Source organism: Erinaceus europaeus, chromosome 11 (assembly GCF_950295315.1).
Source record: "Erinaceus europaeus chromosome 11, mEriEur2.1, whole genome shotgun sequence".
Lineage (NCBI taxonomy): Eukaryota > Metazoa > Chordata > Mammalia > Eulipotyphla > Erinaceidae > Erinaceus > Erinaceus europaeus.
Window position 1 is genome coordinate 59,992,418 of NC_080172.1, and position 23,459 is coordinate 60,015,876.

At 40.1% G+C, this 23,459-nt stretch overlaps 1 protein-coding gene across 1 annotated transcript in view; it reads right to left on the reverse strand.

Moving 5' to 3' along the window:
• Window positions 1-785: 785 nt before the first annotated feature.
• Window positions 786-23,459, reverse strand: part of SLC22A15 (solute carrier family 22 member 15) — an 81,527-nt gene continuing 58,853 nt past the window's right edge. Inside the window, exons 8-13 of the mRNA XM_060202365.1 lie at window positions 21,471-21,611; window positions 16,378-16,463; window positions 8,631-8,751; window positions 5,996-6,068; window positions 3,796-3,984; window positions 786-3,468 (exon numbers count right to left, since the gene is read on the reverse strand). Of these exons, the coding sequence (XP_060058348.1) occupies window positions 3,379-3,468; window positions 3,796-3,984; window positions 5,996-6,068; window positions 8,631-8,751; window positions 16,378-16,463; window positions 21,471-21,611 (700 nt within the window). The 3' untranslated portion in view covers window positions 786-3,378. The remainder of the gene's footprint in view (window positions 3,469-3,795; window positions 3,985-5,995; window positions 6,069-8,630; window positions 8,752-16,377; window positions 16,464-21,470; window positions 21,612-23,459) is intronic.

Here is a 23,459-nt window from a genome sequence, read left to right on the forward strand (position 1 = left end):
TTATTGTTTATTTATTTGTCACCAAGGTTATTGCTGGGGCTCTTTGTCAGCACAATAAATCCACTGCTCCTGACAGTGACTTTTCTTCCTTCTTTCCTTCCTTCCTTCCTTCCTTCCTTCCTTCCTTCCTTCCTTCCTTCCTTCCTTCCTTCCTTCCTTCCTTCCAAATAGAGAAGTGAGCTAGAGATAGGTAGATAGATAGATAGGGACTGCAGACCTGTTTTGCTGCTTGTGAACCTGGGGAATAGAACTTGGTCCCTGTGTACAATAACACATGTGGCTCAAGTGAGTGTGTCACCACTTGTCTCCCAAGTTTCCAATATTCTATAATAGGATGTATTAAACTCCCATGATGCAAAAAAGCCCCCAACCAACAACAACAAAAAACAAACAACACATATCTTATTGTGATTAGCTTACTGTTTTATTTGTAATGTCCCAACAATTGAAGAAGGTGTGTCTGTTTCTTTTTAGCGTTATTTTTGTTTATTTACTTAATGCAGCACCAAGGAATGAGCTCAGGATCTCTCTGATGTACAGCACCACTGAGTGGCCTCCCAGGCTCATTCTTTTCATATTTTTATTTAGAGATAGTAATGAAAGAGACAAATTAAAGAGACACCACAGCACAGCTTTACCACCCATGGAGCTCCCCCAAGTGCTGTCCATGGTGTTGCCATGAGGCACTTGGGCTCAAATGCAGGGCCTCACATATAGCAAGGCATATTCTCTACCAGGTAGCTTATCTGGTCTGCGGAAAGTTTCTTGCAAGTGTCTTTGTAAGTTCTTCCTTTCTTCCCCTCCTTTTGGTGGGAAAGGTTTCATTTTCCAGAGAAAGTCAGCAACATTCAACAACTTCCATGTTTGGGTCACATCTGCCTGAGTGCTATGGAACAGTTCCCTAAGTTTTCTGATGACAATACTACAATACTTTTTTTTAGTACCACAGTACTTACTAGGTCCTTACAGTGTCTAGGTCTAAATTCTAAACATAGAAGAGAAAACAAGCAATAGTTAAAATGACCCCTATTTATAAAGAGTCCTATATCTAATCCTCTGGGGACATACATAATACTTCAACACATACAAAGGTATAAACTGCTATGGTGTATAAACCAAGAGGTCAATGTGGGAGAGGATGGGAGAGTATTCTTCCCAGCCAGGCTGATGTCTTCAAGGTTTCCAAAAACAACAATTAGCAACGACAGTGACTGCTTCTCTTTACTTCTAATGCAAGTTCTATTTCTCCACAAAATTAGTACAAGTGTACAAGACAGATATTTTTCAAGCTGGGAAAGTGACTTAAAGCAATAATGTCCAAGCTTTTTGAGTTCAAGTGAATACTCCAATTTGAGGTAACATTAAAGTTTCTGGGGAAATATTCTCTGGGCAAAAGTTTATGAAACTAACTTTGATTTTATGTAGTGCAACAGATAAAGAACTCAAGTTACCATGTTTAAGGGCCCAGATTTGAGCACCCAGTCCCCACCTGCAAGGGGAAAGCTTCATGGGTGGTGGAACAGGCAGCAGGTATTATTCTTTCTCTCTCATCTTATTTCTCTCTATCTCTATTATAATTAACAGAAAGAAAGCTAGGAAGAAAGGGCAAGAGAGAGAGAGAAAGAAAGAAAGAAAGAAAGGAAGGAAGGAAGAAGGAAAGAAAAAGTAGCTGCCAAGAGTGGTGGATTCCTTGTGTAGACACTGAGCCCAGCCATAACACTGGTGGCAAAAATAAATAAATAAATAAATAATAAAAAATTGGTAGAATTTAGAATTTGTAACAATCTAGCATTTGCTATGAAATTACTCAGTCTTCCATTTTGAAGAAACAAGTGGGCAGTAGCGCAGCGGGTTAAACGCACATGGCGCAAAGCGCAAGGACTGGCATAAGGATCCCAGTTCGAGCCCCCAGCTCCCCACCTGCAGGGGGGTCACTTCACAAGCGGTGAAGCAGGTCTACAGGTGTCTATATTTCTCTCCCCCCTCTGTCTTCCCCTCCCATCTCGATTTCTCTCTGTCCTATCTAACAACAACAACAGCTACAACAATATTAATAATACAAGGGCACCAAAAATGGGAAAAATAGCCTCCAGGAGCAGTGGATTCATAGTGCTGGCACCAAGCCCCAGTGATAATCCTGGAAGCAAAAAAAAAAAAAAAAAAAAAAAAAAAGGAAAAGAAAAGAAAAGAAAAAAGAAAGAAGCAGGGTTCTAGGCCTAGAAGAATTTAAGTTCATAAATGTTGCCCAGGCCCTTTATTGCACAACACTGAAAACAAAATAAATAAGAATTGTGAAAAGTAATTTTCTTTCTTATTAAAAATAGTATTTCCCCACTCTCTCCCCACTTTATTTTAATATTTAAAAGCTAAACAAATCACTTCCTTTACTCTATTCCATCGTTATAAAACTTGATCATGCAGCTATTGCTGGTATTAAAACCAAGATGGATATTATTCTGGGGGGTGAAGGTTAAGAAGGAACAGAAGCAATGACACCATTCAAGTGCAGAAAGCAGCTGACAGGGAATCATAGTCATATCTCTGTTCAAGAGCATTACTTTGGTGCCACTGGATTTTTTTTTTTTCCTTCTGAATCATATTTGGAACCAAAGACACTAAGAGCTCAAGCCAATTATTAGCTGAGGACTAAAATTTCATCATTTAGGGTAAAACTAAAGAGTCTTGGGGGGAGGGGTTAAGGCAGTGGCACATCCAGTTGAGCACACATCTTACCATGCAAAAGCACATAGGTTCAAGCCTCCACTCCCTATCTAGAAGAGGGAGGCTTCACCAGCAGTGAAGGAGGTCTGCAGGTATCTTTCTTTCACTCCCTCTCTCTATCTTCTCCTCCCCTCTCAATTTCTATCTGTCTTATCATATAAAAAAAGAAAAGAAAAGAAAACAAACAAAAAACCCCCAAAGGGTCTGCGCCACACAAAAGGAAATCTCTGTGATTTTTCTTTGGCATGAAACTGAAATGTCCACACCAATCTACCTCTACAGATTTCTGATGCAGTGTAGCTGATCCAGATGGCAGATATAAGGATACACTCTTAAGGGCAGTTTATCTAATCTCATTAGAATGAGAAGAAGAAACTTAACACACATGCCATTAGGATATGATGAAGGGAGAGCAACTTGATCAAACCTATAGACATAAACCAATCGCTTTGCCACTTGGTGTATAGATACGAGCTCTGGCTGGAGATAATGACTCTGAGGTAAACCTGAATTTCAGATACATGAGCAACTATTGCTGAGTTCCTTCTATGGAGGCTCTCAACCTGTCTTTCTGTAGCTCTTATTCCCTGGGAGAACCTTCCTCAGACAGAGGCAAGAAAGACGATCCTCTGCTTCTGACAGGAAAATCTGGGCTCCTCACTTGATCATCTGCGTCTCTTCATCTGCATCGTAGAACTCTTCCTCTTCCTCACTCTCACTCCCTCTGGTGCTCTCCTTGTCTGCACACTGGAGCAGAAAAGGAGAAAAGGGCAGTAAAAGGAAGTCATAGCATTTCTGCATTGGGAATCACTACCTAGCATTTAGCTGACAAATGACATCACCGCCCCTCCTTTAGGAAGCTGCCCCCAAGGTGTGCTAGGAAAGTTAAGAAATCTTTGATTATTTTTATTTCTCTGAAAACCAGCTGCTTGTAGTCTCCACTTTGGTTTTCTAGCAGTTTTATGTTCTGTTTACTCTAACTAGAACATTCTTTTCTCACCTTTCCCCAAAATAAACTCTCATAATCCAAAATGATAGATCTAAGTGATTAACAAAATAAAACAAAAATCATACCTGTGGGGTGTCCAAGGTATGTAGAGATAATGCTTCCTCTCCCAGTCTTCTGTAGGAATACACCGGGAGGTCAGCAAAGGTCTCCAGCAATGGACTGTTAAGAGTTTCTGGCAATAATAAACTCAGGAGGCCTGAGGTCAGGCCAGTGGCTCCGAAAACAATGAAGGGTAGAGACCACTGCACATATTTCTGTGGGAGCAAGAAATGGAATGAAAACAAACAAAAACTCAGAGTTAGTCTCTTGGCAGCTGACCTAAGTGGCAGTAAGGACAGCTGTTTGCTGTTCAGTTCACACCTTCCCACAGAAAGACAGGACAAACATGGCTTTTTTTTTTTTTTTTTTCTTTTTTGCAGAGATCTGAAGAGGCACATACAAGACATCCCAAGGTGGGGCAGCACACACAGCTTTTAACATTGATCTCCATAGCACTTCAAACAGGCGGACATTCCAAAATAATTGGCCAATGAATAACTTGGTGATGAACCTTAAATTTTTCAACCTGGTATTGGCCAAACAATTCCATGGATGCTCAATGACTCACTTAGCACCACACCTTAGGAGGCCCAGGGTGAGGGGAAAAAAAAAAAACTACCTTGAAAGCATAAGAAAAACCTGAAGAAGCCCAATGTGGACACATGGTTTCAAACTACCATAATTGGACATGGCATGAGGCCAGTAACACAAACACTTGCTTCAGAGATTCCAGAGATAGTCTCAGGAAATTTTAAATAGTTTCTTCAAATACAAAAGGATTTGAAGATAACAGCTCAGCAGTTGTTCCTTGTAGGACATTGCCCTGGGGCCTCTCTAAACTGATTAACATTCTTGCACAGGAGTCACAAAAACTTCACCCTTTCCTGGTTTGGGCTTCCATGTTCTGTGGGTAGAACCACTACTAGTTAGGGTGGTCCTTTGAATAATATTTGTCCTCTCCTCTCCTCTCCTCTCCTCTCCTCTCCTCTCCTCTCCTCTCCTCTCCTCTCCTCTCCTCTCCTCTCCTCTCCTCTCCTCTCCTCTCCTCTCCTCTCCTTTCCTCTGCCCTCCTCTCCCTTCCCCTCCCCTCCCCTCTCCCTTTCCCTCCTCTCCCCTCTCCCTTTCCCTCCCCTCCCCTCTCCCTTTCCCTCCCCTCCCCTCTCCCTTTCCCTCCCCTCCCCTCTCCCTTTCCCTCCCCTCCCCTCTCCCTTTCCCTCCCCTCCCCTCTCCCTTTCCCTCCTCATCTCTCCCCTCCTCTTTTCTTTTTTAAATATCTAGAGATGACAGGGAAGGAGGTGGGAAAAGGTACAGAGGAGCAGGAAGGGAGGGTAAGAATCACTGGTCTCTGACCATCTCCTTGCTCACAAATAAAAATAAAAAAGCATTGTTGGTGTGTGACTGAATTAAGAGGGAACATCTTGCCTCTTCTCCACTTAGCAGGAATCAGCTGACACAGTGCTGGACACTGTTATACTTTAGGACAAGCACCCAAAGTCAAGATATCTTTGAAGAGAAACAACACTGTTGGAGACATTTTGTAGGAGAAAAGGCTATAGTGGCACTTCAGAGATATTCAAGCTAGAAAGGAAGTGGTGAGTTAAACTGCCTGTGGAGGGGATAATTGTCAGTGATGACTTCTCAATCCCCACAGCAATTCCAGTCACTTTTCCATGAGTGTCAGCTGAGAAAGTCATAGAACAAGCCCAGTAGTGACATTTAGAAAATGGCAAAAACGATTAATAGACACACTACTAGGCATGCTTCTCTTCTAATTTTGTCTCTCCAACTGGCATGCCTTCAGAGTGGGTTTTCAACCTTCTCCTGCAGCATTGTCACCATTAACACAGGTAACAATATCTGCTTCATATAGTAAAGATATCTGATGTTCATATTAGCACAGAGTCCTGCACACAGAAGTTTAATAAACATGCATTAACTGACTGGCTTCTGAACGGGGATGAAAGAGGACAAGCTGGCATGAGCTTCACTGAATACAAAGAAGAAAAAACAAAAACACATCCAAGCCATAAGGTAAAAGCATGTTTGCTTTGGTTCATGTGTCCTTACAGATTCTGTCTAAAAGTGTCCTCCATCTAAAGGGCACAGCCTTCAGGCTAATAATATTAAATGGCAGCAGTCTGTTACCCCTTTCTATGCACAAGAACAAGAACAAGCATTTCCAAAGTAGAGAGTCAAGAAAGACAAAACTAAGAGGTACAAACAAACCAGTGAGGGGATGAAGGGAGCAATAATTCCACCGACACGGGAGAACATCGAACAAGTTCCAAGTCCAACGTTCCTGAAAGGCATGAGAAACAGTCAAAAAAAAAAAGGACAATAATTTTCAGGGGAACAATTTAAAGACAGTGGAGGATAATATATCCTAAAGTAAAAATAAAAGAATATATATATATACTAAAGTACAAGCTCCTATGAGCAGTGTGTCATGCTGGAAATGTCCTACGATTGTCCAATGGGGAAACCACATGTAGCAGCTGAACACCTGAGAGGTGACTATCAGGCATGAAAAGTCAGACTTCAACTTCATTTACTTTTAATTGATTTAAATAGCCACATGACGCTAGACTGGACCATATTAGACACTGCTGTTAAAGAGGCTGGTACAGAAATGAACATGTATTTGTCAAATGTTTGTATAATCTTTCTTGTAATGCCCCTATAGTTTTTTTAAGTTTTATTTTTTTAATTTTTAAAATTTATTTTCCTCTTTTGATGCCCTTGTTGATTATCATTATTGTTGTTATTGTTGGATAGGACAGACAGAAATCAAGAGAGGAGGGGAAGACAGAGGAGAGAAAGACACCTGCAGACCTGCTTCACCACTTGTGAAGCAAACCCCCTGCAGGTGGGGAGCTGGGGGCTCGAACCAGGATCTTTATGCCAGTCCTTGCAATTCACGCCATGTGAGCTTAACCTGCTGCGCTACTGCCCGGCCCCTCCTATAATCTTTTTATGTCTTAGGTGTCCAGTCAGTTAATCCAGTCACATAGAGCCAGGGCTTTATGATCTCAACAATCTTCCCATTTATTAAATTCAATTAACTAACTCTTAAAAAGTCAGGTATAAAAATAGGAATTGATGGAATATATTCTTTTAAAAATACTTAATTTTATTTATTATATACAGAGTGAAGCCAAAAGGGAAGTAGGAGAGGGAGAGAGAAAGAGAGATACCTACACCACTGCTTCACAGCTTATGAAGTTTTCCCTGAAAGTGGGGACCAGGGACTTGAACTCAGGTCCTTGAGCACTGTAATATGTACACTAAACAGGATGTGCCACCACCCAGTCCCAAGTATATATTTTCTAATCAGGGTTATTGCTGGGGCTCAGTGAATGCACAACAAGCCCACCCCTCCTGGCCAGTTTTTTTTTTTTTTTTCTTATAGAAGTACACATAAATAGTGAGAGATCCTGGTTCAAGCGCCCAGTTCCCCACCAGAAGGGGAGTCGCTTCACAAGCAGAGAAGCAGGTCTGCAGGTTTCTTTCTCTCCCCCTCTGTCTTATCCTCCCTCCATTTCTCTCTGTCTTATCCAACAATGACAACATCAATAACAACAATAATAACTACAACAATAAAATAACAAGGACAACAAAAGGGAATAAATAAATATTTTAAAAAAGAATTTTTAGGTTTGCCTGGATTAGGGAGAGAGAAAGATCCACTTGGAATGATCTTACAAAAGTCAGGGACAGTGCTGATTGAGAGTAAAAGTCCAGCCCAGGGAGACAGTTCTGCAAAGACTATGCTAAACCCAGTTCTACAAATTTGCATTTACTTTTTTTTGGACTTATTTCTGAGGAGGAAACGGGGTGGAATATGTTTAAGTATGCCCTAGTCATCAAAACTCATCTTTAACAACTAATATATAAATGTAGTATTCACTAATTATGATATGAAGTTGTATTTTAAAACTGTATATTTTGGGGTTGTGTGATGACTCACCTGGTAGAGTGTATAGGTCATTATGCTCAAAGACCTGGGTTCAAGTCCCTGGTCTCTATCTGTAGAGAGTTAACTTCACAAGCTGTAGAGCAGTGCTATAGGTGTTTCTCTTCTCTCTTTTTTTCTCCTCCCTCTTTCTGTCATACTGTATCAAAAAAGAGGGAAGGAAGGAAGGAAAGAAAGAGAGAGAACCAAGAATAGTAGCATCATGCAAGTAAAAAAGTGTATATTTTGTGTTATAATATAGGGTCTATGAAAATAGGTGTCAGGAGTCAGGCGGAGGCGCAGTGGGTTAAATGCATGTGGCGCAAAGCACAAAGACGGGAGTAAGGATCCCGGTTCGAGCCCCCGGCTCCCAACATGCAGGGGAGTCGCTTCACAGGCGGTGAAGCGGGTCTGCAGGTGTCTGTCTTTCTCTCCCCCTCTCTGTTTTCCCCTCCTCTCTCCATTTATCTCTGTCCTATCCAACAACAATGAAATCAATAACCACAACAATGTTAAACAACAAGGGCAACAAAAGGGAAAATAAATAAATAAAAAGGAAAATAGGTATCATGTCCCCTTGTCTGTAAATGCAGGAGAAAGAGGGGTGATTAACTCAGTGCAGTCCACTGTTAGAAAAATGAAGAGGACATTCAAGTAGGGAGTGGGATGTGTTTAGCATAGAATACTTCTGTCACAATTACCAACAGAAAAACAGATCGAAGCTAAAGCTACCTTTTCTTTAGCCAGGTAGGCAAAGAGCAACCTACCCAACTAGTTTCAGGGTTAATAAGGGCTGGCTGACTTGTGGCAGGCCTCTACCACCTACACTTTGGGTGAAGTAAGAACTGCATCTGTGCTGCTGCCAGCTATGCTGGGGATGGAGACAAGGAGGCTGTGTGTGCAGTGTACCTGATGACGGTTGGGTAAAGCTCAGACGTGTAGATGTACACGACGTTGAAGGCAGCACTGATAGTCAGCTTCCCCAGCAGAGACAAGGAACGGCTGTTCACCACTGCAAACACACCCGAGCCTAAGGAAGGCAAGAGCAACATCTTTGAGGGTCTTCATGGGGAGAAATGCCTTCAGATAACACATTTAATCTGAGCAAAAAGCCATTAATACTGATGTCAAAGAAGCAGAGTGAGTGTATTTGAATACAGGTTTAGAGGGTTTAGTGACTACACACAAGTGTTTCTTTTTATAGTTTGTTAGAGTTTAATTGACTGAATCAGGATCATACAACAGAACAATACTTTAAAAAATTTTTCATTCATTAATTGATTTGATAGAGACAGATAAACTGAGAAGGGAGAGGGAGATAGGGAAAGAGACAGAGAGATAGGCACCTGCAGCCCTACTTCACCATTTGTGAAGCTTTCCCCCTGTAGGTGGGACCAGGGGTTTGAACCTAGGTACTTGAGGACTATAATGTGTGCACTTAATCAGGTGTGCCACCACCTGGCCCCAACAATACATTTTTTTTATTTCTAGTTTTTTTTTTCTTTCAATGTAAGTACTAAATGTTACTTTTCCTTCTTCTTCACTAATGCTTCTGAATGATCTGTCTAACCTCATGGGAATCTAACCTGGTGGGTGTCACTTTATATGACTGAACCTGTACTCGATCTTGGATGGCAGTGTCATATGAAAACCTCTGTACTGTAGCCAAGTGTGCTTTCTTAAGTTCTAACTACAGAGAGTATTGTTTGCTTCCCTTTTTTAAAAAATAAAATTTTATTTATTTGTTAATAATAGAGACAAAGAGAGAGGGTAAAACAAAAAGGAAAAAGAGAGGGAGAGACAAAGGGAGACACTTGCAGCTTGCTTCATAGCTTGTGAAACATCCCGCCTGCCATGAGGACCAGGGGACCCAAACCTGGATCCTCAATCATGGTAACTTGGGTACTTTACCGATACTGATACTGCCACCACTCAGCCCCATACTTATTTTTAATGAAAGAGAAATGCAGAGAGAAAGATACAGAGAGAATGAGACCAGAGCACTGCTCAGCTCTGGCTTTATGGTGGTGCTGTGACCTAGAACTTAGTACCTAGAGTCTCAGGCATGAATTTTTTTTTTTTTTTTTTTTTTTACCAGAGCACCGTTGACCTCTGGCTTATGGTGGTGGGGTTTGAACCTAGAACTCTCGAGCCTCAGGCATGGAAGTCTTTTTTGCATAACCATTATGCTGTCTCTGTAGCCTTTGCTTCTCCTTACTATCCAGCCTTATTCAACAGTTAATGGTGAAGACGGCAGTCAGCATAAGAACCTCAGGCTAATGAGGTGAGTAAAGCTAATGGACATAAGAAGCAGAGGCAAAGTCCAGAAAAGCTACCTTCAGTTTGCATTTCTTAGTGTTCCACTAAGAAGTTAGGGTGTAATCCCATTCAGTTACTGCCAGAAGACACAAAACATTCATATTCTTTCAGGAGCCAGGTTTGAAAAGTAGAATGATTATCTTCCTCCCTAACTCCCTACTTGAATTACTAATCAAAATGATACTTGAGAGAGAAGTGATAGGAAGAAGATAAAAGGGCTCTGAACTCCAGTTCCATCAGTTCCAAGAGAGAGAGGACAAAAAGAGGAGAGATTTTTGGATGAAGTAATAGGTGTGGCTTGGAGAGAAAAAGAGGATTGAACCTGGAAGAAAAAGGGGGTAATTATGTACAAATGTAGACAGATAGTTGTAGAGATGACAGTTAACCCATGTCTGCAATGTTGGGAGAACCACAGTAGTTTGCAATGGTGGGACTTGGGGTTCAGAACTCTGGTGGTGGGACCAGTATGGAATTATACCCCTATTAACATGCAATTTTGTAAATGAATTTTGAATCGTTAATGAAAATAATTCTAAAAAAAATGATATTTGAGTTTCTTAATGCAATATTTTCATATAAAATACAAAGATATATTTCATGCCAGTTGATTTTCCCATCAGAAAACTACCAGTTATTGTTTCTTTTCTTGTTTAACATTGTCCTCTGTGGAATCTTAGACAATTTGATTATTTCCTTTGAGGCATATTAAACTGCTGGGGCAGAGGAAATGGTGTAGGGGTATAGCATATGCTTTACATGAATGAAATCGCAGTCCAACCCATAGCACCACATAAAGTGCAGCAGTGCTCTGCTCTTGATAGCTCTCTTTCTCTTTTTGTATTGATAAAAACAACCTGTCTCCTTGAATAACTCATTAGCCTTTACCTTCAAAATAATAATATTCCCTGCAGGGGGAAATGTTTGCATTAACTTTGTTGTATTTTTTTCCTTCAGTATCAGACATCTGCAAATCACGGTGACTCACCCTTCCTTTCTTCAAAATGCATTTGTGCTGGAGCTCACTACTATCTAGTTTCTGATGCCATTTTCTCCTGAAGCTCTTGCTCTTTAGTAAGGTCAATGGCAATGTCCTAATCATCAAAGTAATTGCCTCTCAGTCTCCTTGACATTTCTGCCAAATAGAATATGTTTGTCTCTTCCCAAGGACTTCTTGCAAGGCACTCTTTCCTTCAATTGCTCACATGCAATGCTCTCTCTTTCCTTTGACCTCCACTGCCCCTATTCTCAATTTGCTCAGTGGACATGCTTTAGATATTCTCTTGTACTGTCTGAATTTCCATCTTGTCTGACCAAAATGTATTTCAAGATACCTCAGGCAAATTCTAGTCTGGTATCTTGTTTGCATTTATGTCCCTCACTAGCACTGACCATTCTACTATGCTCACTAAATATTCATTGAGTAGATAACCAAAGGACTATAATAATATTAATATAAAAATGGAATATTTATTAACTTTTCTCCCAATATAAAGAGGAAGGGAGATAATATGCCCCATTCTAAAACAGAAGTTTCACCTCTGCTCAATTATGAATAAATCTTCATCCACATTAAAGATGACTTCTTGAAAACAGTAACCCAAGCACTGTCATACCCATGTGAGGCTTTCTCCTCTCCAGCCAGGTAATCTGAAGAATGTTAGTTCTTTTATACACTTATTTCGGATAGAGACAAAGAACAATAGATAGGGAAGGGAGAGAGAAAGAGACACCTGCAACAATGCTTCACTACTAGTGAAGCTTCCCCTGGTAGGTGAGTGCTGGGGCTAGAACCCTGGTCCTTGTGCATTTTAATGTGTGCATTCAACTAGGTGCATCACTACCCTGACCCAGAATGTTAGTTCTGAAAAGTACTAAACATATTATTTTAAGTCATTAGGTGTTTCTGGAAAAAAAAATTGCCTTTCAGTATTTATCCTAAGATAAATGGCTGGGCTTTTGAGACCTAGCATAGTCAAGAGAATAAGTGATAGGGCAACTTAAATTTATTGGTGACTTTCTAAAAATTGAGTGAGTTGGGAAAACAAATTGGATAGCACTGAACAAACAAAAATGTACACATTTGCTTGACAACAAATGATCTTTGGGACTGTTTTTAACTCAAACTGTCTTTTATTATTATTATTTTTTAACAGAGCACTGCTGGTTTCTGGTCATGCAGGGGATTGAACCTAAGACTTCGGAGCCTCAAGCATGAGAGTCTCTTTGCATAACCATTATGCTATCTACCCCAACCCAGGATGGCATCTTTTGTAATTGCATGGAGACACACAACAATATCCCTGACAACAGGTTAAGGGATTGCCATCCTAGCACCAAATTCAAATGACACGTTATAGAAGGCTTATCATCATAACACAGAATCCATGTTAAGTCATATAAGCTAAAAAGAGAAGGAGGAATACAGACGATTTCACTCACAGGTGGAACTTTAGAAACAAGGACAGAAAGAGAAAACATAAAGCAGAACTTGGACTGAGTTTGGTGTATTGCCTCAAAGTAAAGGACTGTGGGGAAGGAAGGCAGAAAGAGGTCAGGGTGGGGTGGGGGTGAGGGTGTTAGCTAAGTTACAAAAATATACCTTCCTTATTTTCTGGAAGAATATACAAAATTGACATTATTGCTTCCTTATGTGTTTCATAGGATTTCCCAGTAAAGTCATCTAGAATTGGACTTTTGTTTGTGGAGATTTTATTTTTTAATTTACAAAAGCAATTTTTATAATAAATACAGAGTTATTCAGGTTATCTATACTTAGGGGAATGCTTTGGTATTTTGTATTAGTTAATAAATCTTATTTAAGTTGTATTTACGAGCATGTGCATTTAAAAATCCCATTTAAAAATTATATATATATAAATAGTCTCTTTAAAGTGCTTCAAAAATTATATATAGTTTTTCTTTTTTCATCAAATTTGGACAGTACCTAACAACCACTTCTGAAGATATTTTTTCTCATTTCCTCCTTCCTAGACCCCAATTACACATATTTGGGATGCTTGATATAATTCCTAAAATGTGCTGGTATTTCATTAACTTTTTAATCACTTTCTTAATTTCATTCAACCATTTTTCATTTCAACCTCATGACAAGATAATAGCTCTTCTCATCATTTCTTTTTTTATCACTGATGTATATTTATCTACTGTTAACCTCTTCCACTGTATTTTTTTTTTCATGCAATGCACTTTTCAACTCTCTGTTACATACTTGTCTTTTTTTTCTATCTTCAGTTTTTCTGGTCATTATCATCATTCTTTTCTCAGCTTTCTTAGAAACATGGAGTATATTCATAATGGTTGTTTTAACATTCTTGGTTCCTCGCTGTGCCATTTGCATCATCTAGGGTTTTATATTTCTGTTTCTCCTGGTGACTGGAATTACTTTTAATTTACTGTCTTGATGTTACATACCATAGGCATGTTCAGTGCTGAATTCTATTTTATTTCTTAAAATGTGTTGCCATTTCTTCTGGGATGCAGTTAAGTTACTTGTCTTTCTGAGTTTTTTTTTCTCCCCTTTTATTAGAGGGATTAATGGTTTATGTTAGATATAGTTGTTGGTACATGTGTAAAATTTCTCAGTTTTGGAAGTCAGGCGGTAGCACTGCAAGTTAAATGCACATGGCATGAAGTGCAAGGACCCATATAAGAATCCTGGTTCAGTTTGAGCTCCTGGCTCCCCACCTGCAGGAGAGTCGCTTCACAAGGTCAAGCAGGTCTGCAGGTGTGTCTATCTTTCTCTCCCCCTCTTTGTCTTTCCCTCCTCTCTCCATTTCTCTCTGTCTTATCCAACAACGACGACATCAATAACAACAATAGTAACCATACAATAATAAAACAACAAGAGCAACAAAAGGGAATAAATAGATAATAAAAATATTAAAGAAAAATTCTCAGTTTTCTGCAAAACATTCTCACTCTCAGCCTAGGTCCTCCTCCATCATCATGCACCAGGACCTGGCCCTCACCCCCCACCCCCACCCCCAAGTTAGTATAGAATATTTTAAGTATTAGGTCTCTTTCTTAGTAATAGAATTTTCATAACATGTAGCTTAACTTTCAGAATTTGGAGAAAATGAGATATTTTTAAAAGAAGACTATTAAAATACTTTACATATTTCCACATGAAATACTCAAATAAAATTTAAACAAATATACTTTAGCTCAGTTAAGAGAAGACTCTGGAGTAGCTAGGTGACTGTCTGCAAGTCTAGAAAGGATTATTCAAAGGATAAGGGAGTGACCATCTGTTCTCTATCTCTAGTGATGAATAAAATGAAAGGAAATGTGCTCAGATCATGGTGGGAAAGGATCATTTTAATGTCCTAATGGTTATTAAAAATAGAAAAAAATTTCTAAGGGACATTTGGAACTCTTTTCCCTGGAAATCTTCAAAAATAGATGAGACACCCACTTTTCCAAATATAATAAGAGCTATCATATTCCTGAAATAACTTTGTGATTCCCTGCTAGTCTATGTTGCTTGTTCACTCTCCACCAAGGGGCACAACTGGAAAAGGGTAAGAGCTGCTCTATTAAAACCGACTGGAAGTGAAAGGGAGAGTGATGACTGATCTGAAAGGATGATTGCAGATCTACTTTCATTTTCGGTTTTTGGAAGAAGGGCTATATGCAGAGCCCCAACCTTCCTTGAAAGGTGCATGTAAGTGGGAGAGGGGAAGCACAATAATTAGGCTGGCTTGCAGAGGTGTGATAAGATCTAAGAGTGTTTACAGTGACAATAAGATGTTTTTCTCTATAAGTGGCGAATGAGGCATTGAATTATTACAGGAAGGAGACAATAGAGTTGCCAGGATGTCTATGAAAATCAAGTCTCTCTCAACTAAAAACTGATCTGAAGTCCATTGCTGTCTTGTTCCAGAGAAGCAGAACTTAGGTCTACAAACTCATACCAATGCAACAGATGAGGTGTTTCTCCTCTTCCTAGCACTAACTGAGGCAACAATTTACTTAGAGAGCAAGAAATAGGAAAATCTACTAATTCTCTTGTTTCTATGACTTCAGAAAATCGAAGTAAAGATACTCTTAATATTGGATAAAATCCTAACTAGTGTACAAACGGCAACTTAGATTCAAGGCATAAATCTCCAAGCATCAACCTACACCACAGGCATACTGGAGCATTAATGGCTCTAGAACAACCTGCCCTTGTAGTCTTTGTGAGGTACTGGTACAGGTGAATGTCAAGGAGTAGCAATTATGTAAAGGATATTTCAGACATGATATGCTTTGGTGGAAAATCAATTCTTCAACTGCATTTCCATAGTTATCCAATGCTTTTGCGAAACCATCTTACAATTATTTCCTCCCCAAATCAAACTCCACATGGAGTCCCATCAAAACCCCAAATTTCCCCCAAACATGGTATATGCTATACCATATGCCCGCACAGTGGAATTACAACCCACTATTCCTTGTTGACAAATTTCTGCCAAAACTACAACTCCTAGTGCAATAGTCTAGTGCAATAGCATGCTTCAGGTATGTTAGTTGGTGGTGGGGGGTGGGAGTTGAGAGCCAACACTAGTTACAAAATGTCTTTGGAGGAGCAGAAGTCATGCTAGATAACGATGTCAAAGAGAACTTTTTTTTTTTTTTTTTTAACAGAGCAATGCTCAGCTCTAGCATATGATGGTGTGGGGGATTGGTTTTGGGACTTTGGAGCCTCAGGTATGAGAACCTATTTGCATAACCATGATGCTATCTACCACCATCCTCAAAAAAAAAAAAAGACTTTCTGAAACTGTGCATGTATGACAAAATTACAAATGTATGAAAATATTAAGACTTCCAGAAAATGTCTTATTCATACTTTATGTATCAGAAACTCATAGAATGTAAATTCTCACTAACAGATTCTTTTATTGATACTACTACTAGAGTGTTTTGAGCCAAATCCACCTCTGAGAACCAGTGCCTCTGCTTTCCAATTCTGTGATTGGTTGGATGGCTGCAATCTGCAGCCTTGGACACAGTTCTTTTCTGCACAGAGCTAAATGGACCCCACCATCATCAGATAAACAACTCTAACATCGCCAGGGCTGCATCCCAGCCACCCCAGATGGTAGCTTAATCGCCTGAAAGAATTAATAGTGCACCTCCAAGCACATTATTCACCCAGAGAATAGTTTAGGCAATGGAAAGAATCTGGCCCATTATACCCCCACACAATTGCTAAATAATATGCAATCATAGAAATGAAGCATGGCATATGGTAATCTCTCTCTACTATATTGAGATTCATTGTAATAAAAAGGCTGTTCAAAGTCCTTATGTAGAAATGGGAAAGGCATACCTTTCTTCTCTGGAAGAAACATTACAATAAGACAAGCCAGTCCTCCCAGGCACAGAAATGTTGCTAATGTCCGCTTCCGACCAAACCTATACAGCAGAAAGAGATTACATACCAATCTGAAAATGTTACAAATGCAACTGCTTCTATCCCCCCTTAACTTGCTTTTTCAATGTCCTCAGTCTCCTTAGGTTGTTTTCACCTTTGTTGTTATTATTGTTTCTGTCACTGGGTCGTTCCTAGTCCAGGCCAACTTTTTCAGATAGGAGACAGAGAGAAGAAAGATTGGTGGTATGTGTGTATGTGTGTATGTGTGTGTGTGTGTGTGGGGGGTCACAATACTGAATCTTCCTGCAGTGCAGTGGGGACTAGACTTAAACTTGGGTCACATGTAGGACGAAACAGGTGTACTGCTGAGATGAGCTATTGTGCTGGTACATATTTGCATCTTGTCCTACAAAATGGGTAGCAAATATGACTGACCAGGACATAAAATTAATAAGCATTAAAAAACAAAGGAAAACATAAAAGATGGCAGAATTAAATAATGTGCTGGGTAACAACACAGAATCAATTTACATATGTCTGTGTCTATTATGATATAGGCACTGTTTTATTCTATTTTATTTTAAATATTAACTTATTTATCGGAGGTGGGGTAGTCAGAGCATCACTCTGGCACGAGATGCCAGGGTTTGAACTTGGGACTTCATGCTGGAGAATCCAAGACTTCATCTATTGCACTACATCCTGGGACACAAAATTGCCCCCAAATTTTATTGATTTTTGTTTGATAGGACAGAGAAATTGAGAGGGGTGGGGGAAAAAGAAAGGAAAGAGAAAGAGAGACACTTGTAGCACTTCTTCACTGCTAGTAGAGGTTACTGACCCCTGCAGGTAGGTATCAGGAACTTGAACCTTGGTCCTAGCACATGGTAATATGTATGCTCAACCAAGTGCACTATGGCCTAGTCCCCTTTAGGTACCATTTTAGATCCTATGTTCTTAAATCACCATCATCACCATCACCATCATCACCATCATCACCATCATCACCATCATCACCATCATCATCATCATCATCTGTTTGAATATTAAGCAATTAAAATTTTTAAAGATTTACTTATTAACACAAGAGATGGGAGAGAAGAGAGAGAGAAGGGGCACCAGAACACCACTGTGGCACATATGATGCTGGGGATTAAACTCTGGACCTCATGCTTTTAAATCCAATGCTCTAGCCACTGCACTACCTCTTGGCCTGCAGCAACTACATTATTCATATATATATATATATATATATATATATATATATATATATATATATATATATGATAAAGATAGAGATAAACTGAAAGGGGATAGAGAAAGTGATACAGCATGTTTTACCATTTGAGGAGCTTCCCTCCTGCAGATGGGAATTGGGGCCTTGAACCTGTGTCTTTGCACACTGTAATGTGTACACTCAACCAAGTGCACCACCACTCAGTCCCAGCAATTAAAATTTTAAGCTCTGCAAAATAAGCTTACCTCTTTTAAAGCTAAAAACAAGGAAATGGAATTTGTATGTCAAAATTAAAAGCAATTTATTGCACACTTCTTCAGGAGACATAGTTTCTAAGTAAGAATATTAACATCAACAAGCCACCCTTTATGAGGTGCCTGCAATGCACTCTTCTTAGGAAATTCAGTATTACTTGTCATCTCTGCAGTAGTTGTGCCAGGGGAGTTTTATAATCCCCAGTTAAGAATGGATGCTGATGAAGTACCCTATCAAAATCATAAAAGTAACCCACGCTGAGACTAGTGTTGGATGTGGGCCTGCTCACTTCCACAGGTAGCATTCTTCTTCCTCTGTCCAGACTGTAATCCTGCCTCTGCTGGTCACAGTTGGAAGGCAGGAAGGTGCTGTGTCTCTGGATCATTGTGCTGAATGTTACAGTCAGCATAAAATGTTTTTCAAGTGACAGTCACCTGCTAGGTAGACTGTAGAAGTGCAAAGACATCTGGGGCACACCGAGGGATAACATCCTTGTGGCACCTTGATCCTCAGGAATGTGCATATGAAATGACACAAAGGAGCTATGAGCAACCTGGAGATGCTAGGGATAGATTTCTGAATATGCTTCCAAGCCCAATTCAGAGGTCATGGCAACAGGAAGCCTGGTCACTCCAAGGGATGGGGAAGGGTGGACATTATTAGTAGAGGCAACTGGGAATGGAACATTCAGCTGGACAGAAACTTCCCTTTTAAATGCTGTAAGTACAATATTCAAGACAACAGAAGCAAATATGATTGCTAAAGAGAAGATGTTCTTGATCTAAATAGTAATTTCTGGGACTGGGACATAGCTTGTCCAGAAAGAGTGGATGCTTTACTATGTGTGAGGCTCTGGGCTTGAGCCCCAGCACCACATTCAAGTGCCAGGGATGACACTGGGGTATCTCCATGAATACTGGAACAGTGCTGTGGTATTTAGTTTCCTCTCTCTGGAAAAAGAATAAAATAATTGGGCTAGGGAATATTTAGTAGTAGCATCTTGCATGTTCGAGGCCCCAAGTTTGTTCTATGCTGCTACCTGAGGTAAATAATTAAATAATAGTTTGTAGGAAATGGCATAATTCAAATGGTTTCTAGCTCACATAGAACAAGATTTTTTTGTTGCCCAGAGCAGGAGCTAAATAATAGATGTGAAAAAAACTAGTGAAGTGGTGGTTAAAAAATAGTTGTGATGAAGACTCTTAGTTTATTTGCCCTACCCCAACCTTTGGGTGCCTGTTTATTGAACAGTTTACTTTATATTATGCTGCCTTTCATTCACCAAGATGTAAATGCTACCATGACACCATCCTAACTTCCCTGCGCAGATGACCTCACCAATTTGTCCTAGAACCCTACCTTCCCAGACCCCAGCGTCACTAGGGAAAGATAGAACCAGGCTGAGCATATGGATCAACCTGCCAATGTTCATATTCATCGGAGAAGCAATTACAGAAGCCAGACCTTCCACCTTGTGTACCCTATAAGGAATTTTGGTCCATATTCCCAGAGAGGGATAAAGAACAGGGAATCTTCCAATAGAGCAGATAGGACATGGAACTCTGACTTTGGGAACTGTGTGGAATTTTAACCCTGTTATCTTACAATCTTGTTAATCATTATTTAATCACATAAAAAATAGCTGTGAAGGAACTTACAATTTTATTTATATTATTATTATTTGCAGAAGCAAAACTTCATGCATAAGAAGTTTTACCGCTCCCAGGTGGCTTTTGTTTTCCAGACAAAAACAGAAAGAGAGGAAGAAGCATCACATCTCCTGGTACATGGCACCCCCCACATAATGCTGAGGCTTGAACCCGGACCTTGTACATGGCAAGACAGGCATCCTCCCAGTGAGATATCTCTCTGGTCTACAAAGTATTTTAAAACTGAGACCATTGTAATTAGTAGCAAAAGAATGAAGAAACATTCTTCCTTGCAACAAACATGAAGTCTTCAGTGATAAGAAAAGGCTTCCTCAACCCAGGTGTCCAACATCAGATACGTGGCTGAGTAAGTTGTGGAATATATACACAGTGGAATACTACTCAGCTATTAATAATGATAAATCCACCTTCTTTACCTCATCTTGGATGGATTTCAAAGAAATCATGTTTAAGTCAGATAAGCCAGAAAGAGAAGGATGAATATGGGACGATTCCACTCAGACAGAAATTGAGAAATAAGAATAGAAGGGAAAGCAAAAAGCAGAACTTGAACTGGAGTTGGTGTATTGCACCAAAGTAAAAGACTAAGGTGGGGGGAGTGTTCAGGTCCTGGAACATGATGGCAGAGGAGGACCTGGGGGCAGTGGGAGGGGTAGATTATTATGTGGAAAACTGAGAAATGTTATACATCTTTTACTGCCAGCTGTAAACCATTAATCTCCTCAATAAAGAAAAAAAATTTTGCTTATTAATGAGAAAAGGAGAACCAGAGCACTCCTCTGGCACATGAGATACTAGGGATCAAACTCAGGACCTTGAGTTCCAACTCTTTACCCACTATGCCACCTCCTGATCCACTCAGATGTTTTTCAGTGCGGGCCAGAAATAGAATCCAGGGTCTTGTGTACACGCTCTGTTGTTGAGCTTCCTCTCAGGCTCAGGAAGGCACATTTTTGCCAGTCTCCCTAAGTTGTGATGTTGTACCTAGTAACACAAAGATGGAGGCTTGGAATACCTCCCTCCATCCTGCCCTTCTGCCCTGGCTCTAACTGGCTTCATGGAGCATGGAGCATGGAGCATGGAGCATGGAGCATGGAGCATCAAGCACTCTTGGGAATCAACCCTGGAGCTGGTATACCCTCACTCCACCCCTCTTCAAAAAAAAAAAGAGGCTTCAGTTACCTTGTAAAAGAACTAAGTGACAGTGACTGTGTCCGTGGAGCTTTACATATGGCCAATAACCCCACTTTGGGGACTAGCAAAGCATGCAGACTATTCAAGCCACTCAGGTGGCAATGCCTTTTAGTATGAAATTGAAAGTCCCAAATAAAGTAAACACGAAATCCAGGAAATATTTAAGATAATTATTTATTTTATTTGCTAGAGCAGAAAAAAAAACTGAGAGGGCAAGGGGAGCTACACACACACACACACACACACACACACACACACACACACTGCTGAAGCACTGTCCCATCACTTGTGTCACTTCCTCAATGTTGGTGGGGATTGTGGGCTTGAACCCTGGTCTTTGTGAATAGTAATGTGTGTGCTTTACTGGGTAAGCCACACCCCCAGCACCCCCCAAATAAATTCTGTTTGATTAAGTTAAGTCAAGAATTCTAACCACCAGTAGTAATTGGCAGAAATGACCCATGGACAAAGGCAGTAAGACTGAGTTGTTTATGCATATAAAAGTGTAGGTGAGTGGTCCGGGAAGTGGCCCAGTAGATTCTCAACCACGAGACTCCCTGGCAGCACATGTACCAGAGTGATGTCTGGTTCTTTCTCTCCTCCTATCTTTCTCATGAATGAATAAATAAATTATTTTTTAAAAAAGTGTAGGTGTATTCTATAAATCATATATCCTATTAGTCTCTACTCACCATTTTTGGTTAATCAAGTAGATGCAGATAGGGTAAGATGGGATCTCTATGAGGCCAGACAGGGCCAGGTTGGCATAAATATTTCCTCCTAGATCACCTGCATTCAGGGTGAGGCCATAATACACCAAGCTGCAAACAAACCTGCAGTTGGAGGTAAAAGACAGGCAGAAGAAGCACATCAAAATTTGCCAGCGGGGGTTCAATATAATGTGATCCATTTCAAGCAGTAAACCTTTCTAGTTTGAATTTCTATGCTGGAAAAAAAGGGGGGATTGTAAATAATTTGTCTAGGTGCTAACAAAGCAAATGAGTAGGCACATCCTCTGGAAAAAAGACAGGCATTGTGTATGCTTCCATCAAAACATTCTATATTTAATAGAAGACAATAACCCTAATCTTTATTTAATTCATTGACAATTTCTTGCCTTAAGCAGTTGCTGTGACAGTATCAAAATGACTCTAGAAAAGAACTCCCTTGGAGAAAGGTAACAGAGGATGACCTTGAGGACCTGAACTGAGAAACGACAGGGCGGTCAGTGACACCCCAACCTTCTACCAAGGCTCTCACCTTCCATCAGCATTCAGCAGACACACAGAATCATAAACAGAAGACAAGTCTCATGGCTGAGGCTGCATTCTCTTGAAGAATCAAATGGGAAATGAATCTTAAAAGTCACTGATTTAGGAGCTGGATGGTGGTGGCACACCCAGATGAGTGCACAACTCACCATGTGCAAGAACCCTGCTCCTCACCAGCAGGGAGAAAATTTCACCGAAGTAGTCAAGCATCTCTCTCTCTCTCTCTCTCTCTCTCTCCCCCTCCCTCCCTCCCTCCTCCCCTTCTATCTCCCCCTTCCCTCATGATTTCTCTCTTTATCCAATAAATACAATAAATATAGCCTGAAGCCCTATGTTGAAGTTTCCTCAAATAGAATGAAAAGCTTAATTAACAGTGACATCTTTGTTTGTTTAACAAGAACACTGCTCAGTTTTGGCTTATGGTGATGCCGGGGTTTGAACTTGGGACCTTAAGAGTCTCAGAAACCATTATGCTATCTCATCAGCCCAACGGGAATTTCTGTGCCTATGAAACTGCATTATGAAAAAATAAAACAAAATAGAACAAGCAAAAATACAGGGATTGGCCTATATTTATCTATAAGTGCATTCTGTACACTATGTATTTCTATAAAAATAGTAAACTGCTTAGGGGTTGAAAGTATGCCCGTTTTTTTTCATGTTTGTGTAATTCACTGTGACAAGTGTTTACTAAGGCTAAGTCTCTATTTGTTTTCCTTTAGTTTCCTTAGAAAAAAGCCCAGTGATCTGTGACCATGAGAATAAACAGAAAAAGGAAAGCTTTATTCCCATCTCTGCCAAAATAACAAGAATGAAGAGGGCCAAGTGTTTGAAGCTATGAAGAATAAGCTCCAAGGGTTAGGCAGTGGCCCACTTGGTAGACTGCACACATTACACTGTGCCAGGTCCTGGGTTCAAGGCCCTGGCCCCACCTGTGGAGGTGGGGGGAAGCTTCACAAATGATGAAGCTTTCTATCTATCTATCTATCTATCTATCTATCTATCTATCTATCTGTCTATCATCTTTATCTATCTCTCCCTTCCCTTTCAATTTTTGTCTCTATTCTAAATATATATATATATTTATATACTGTATACATATTTATATAATGAATACATATAATGAAGTATTCAAAGAAAAGAATGGGTTTGGTAACCAAGGAAAGGAGTGGAGAGAAGGGCAGAGCAGCCCCTGGAGCTGAACTGCATAGTGGCTCCTCCTTATCTGGCAAGTGAACCATGGGCACCAGCTGAGTATCTCCTATTGGGAGGGCTGTCACTCATGCAAAAAGGATAATGGGCAGTGTTATAGCCAGGCCATCAAGTATAAAGATCCAAGGTGACACTGAGTTTTCTATTTTCCTTATCCCCAAGATATTTTGTCCATAGCAACAGGCTAAACAAATTTAA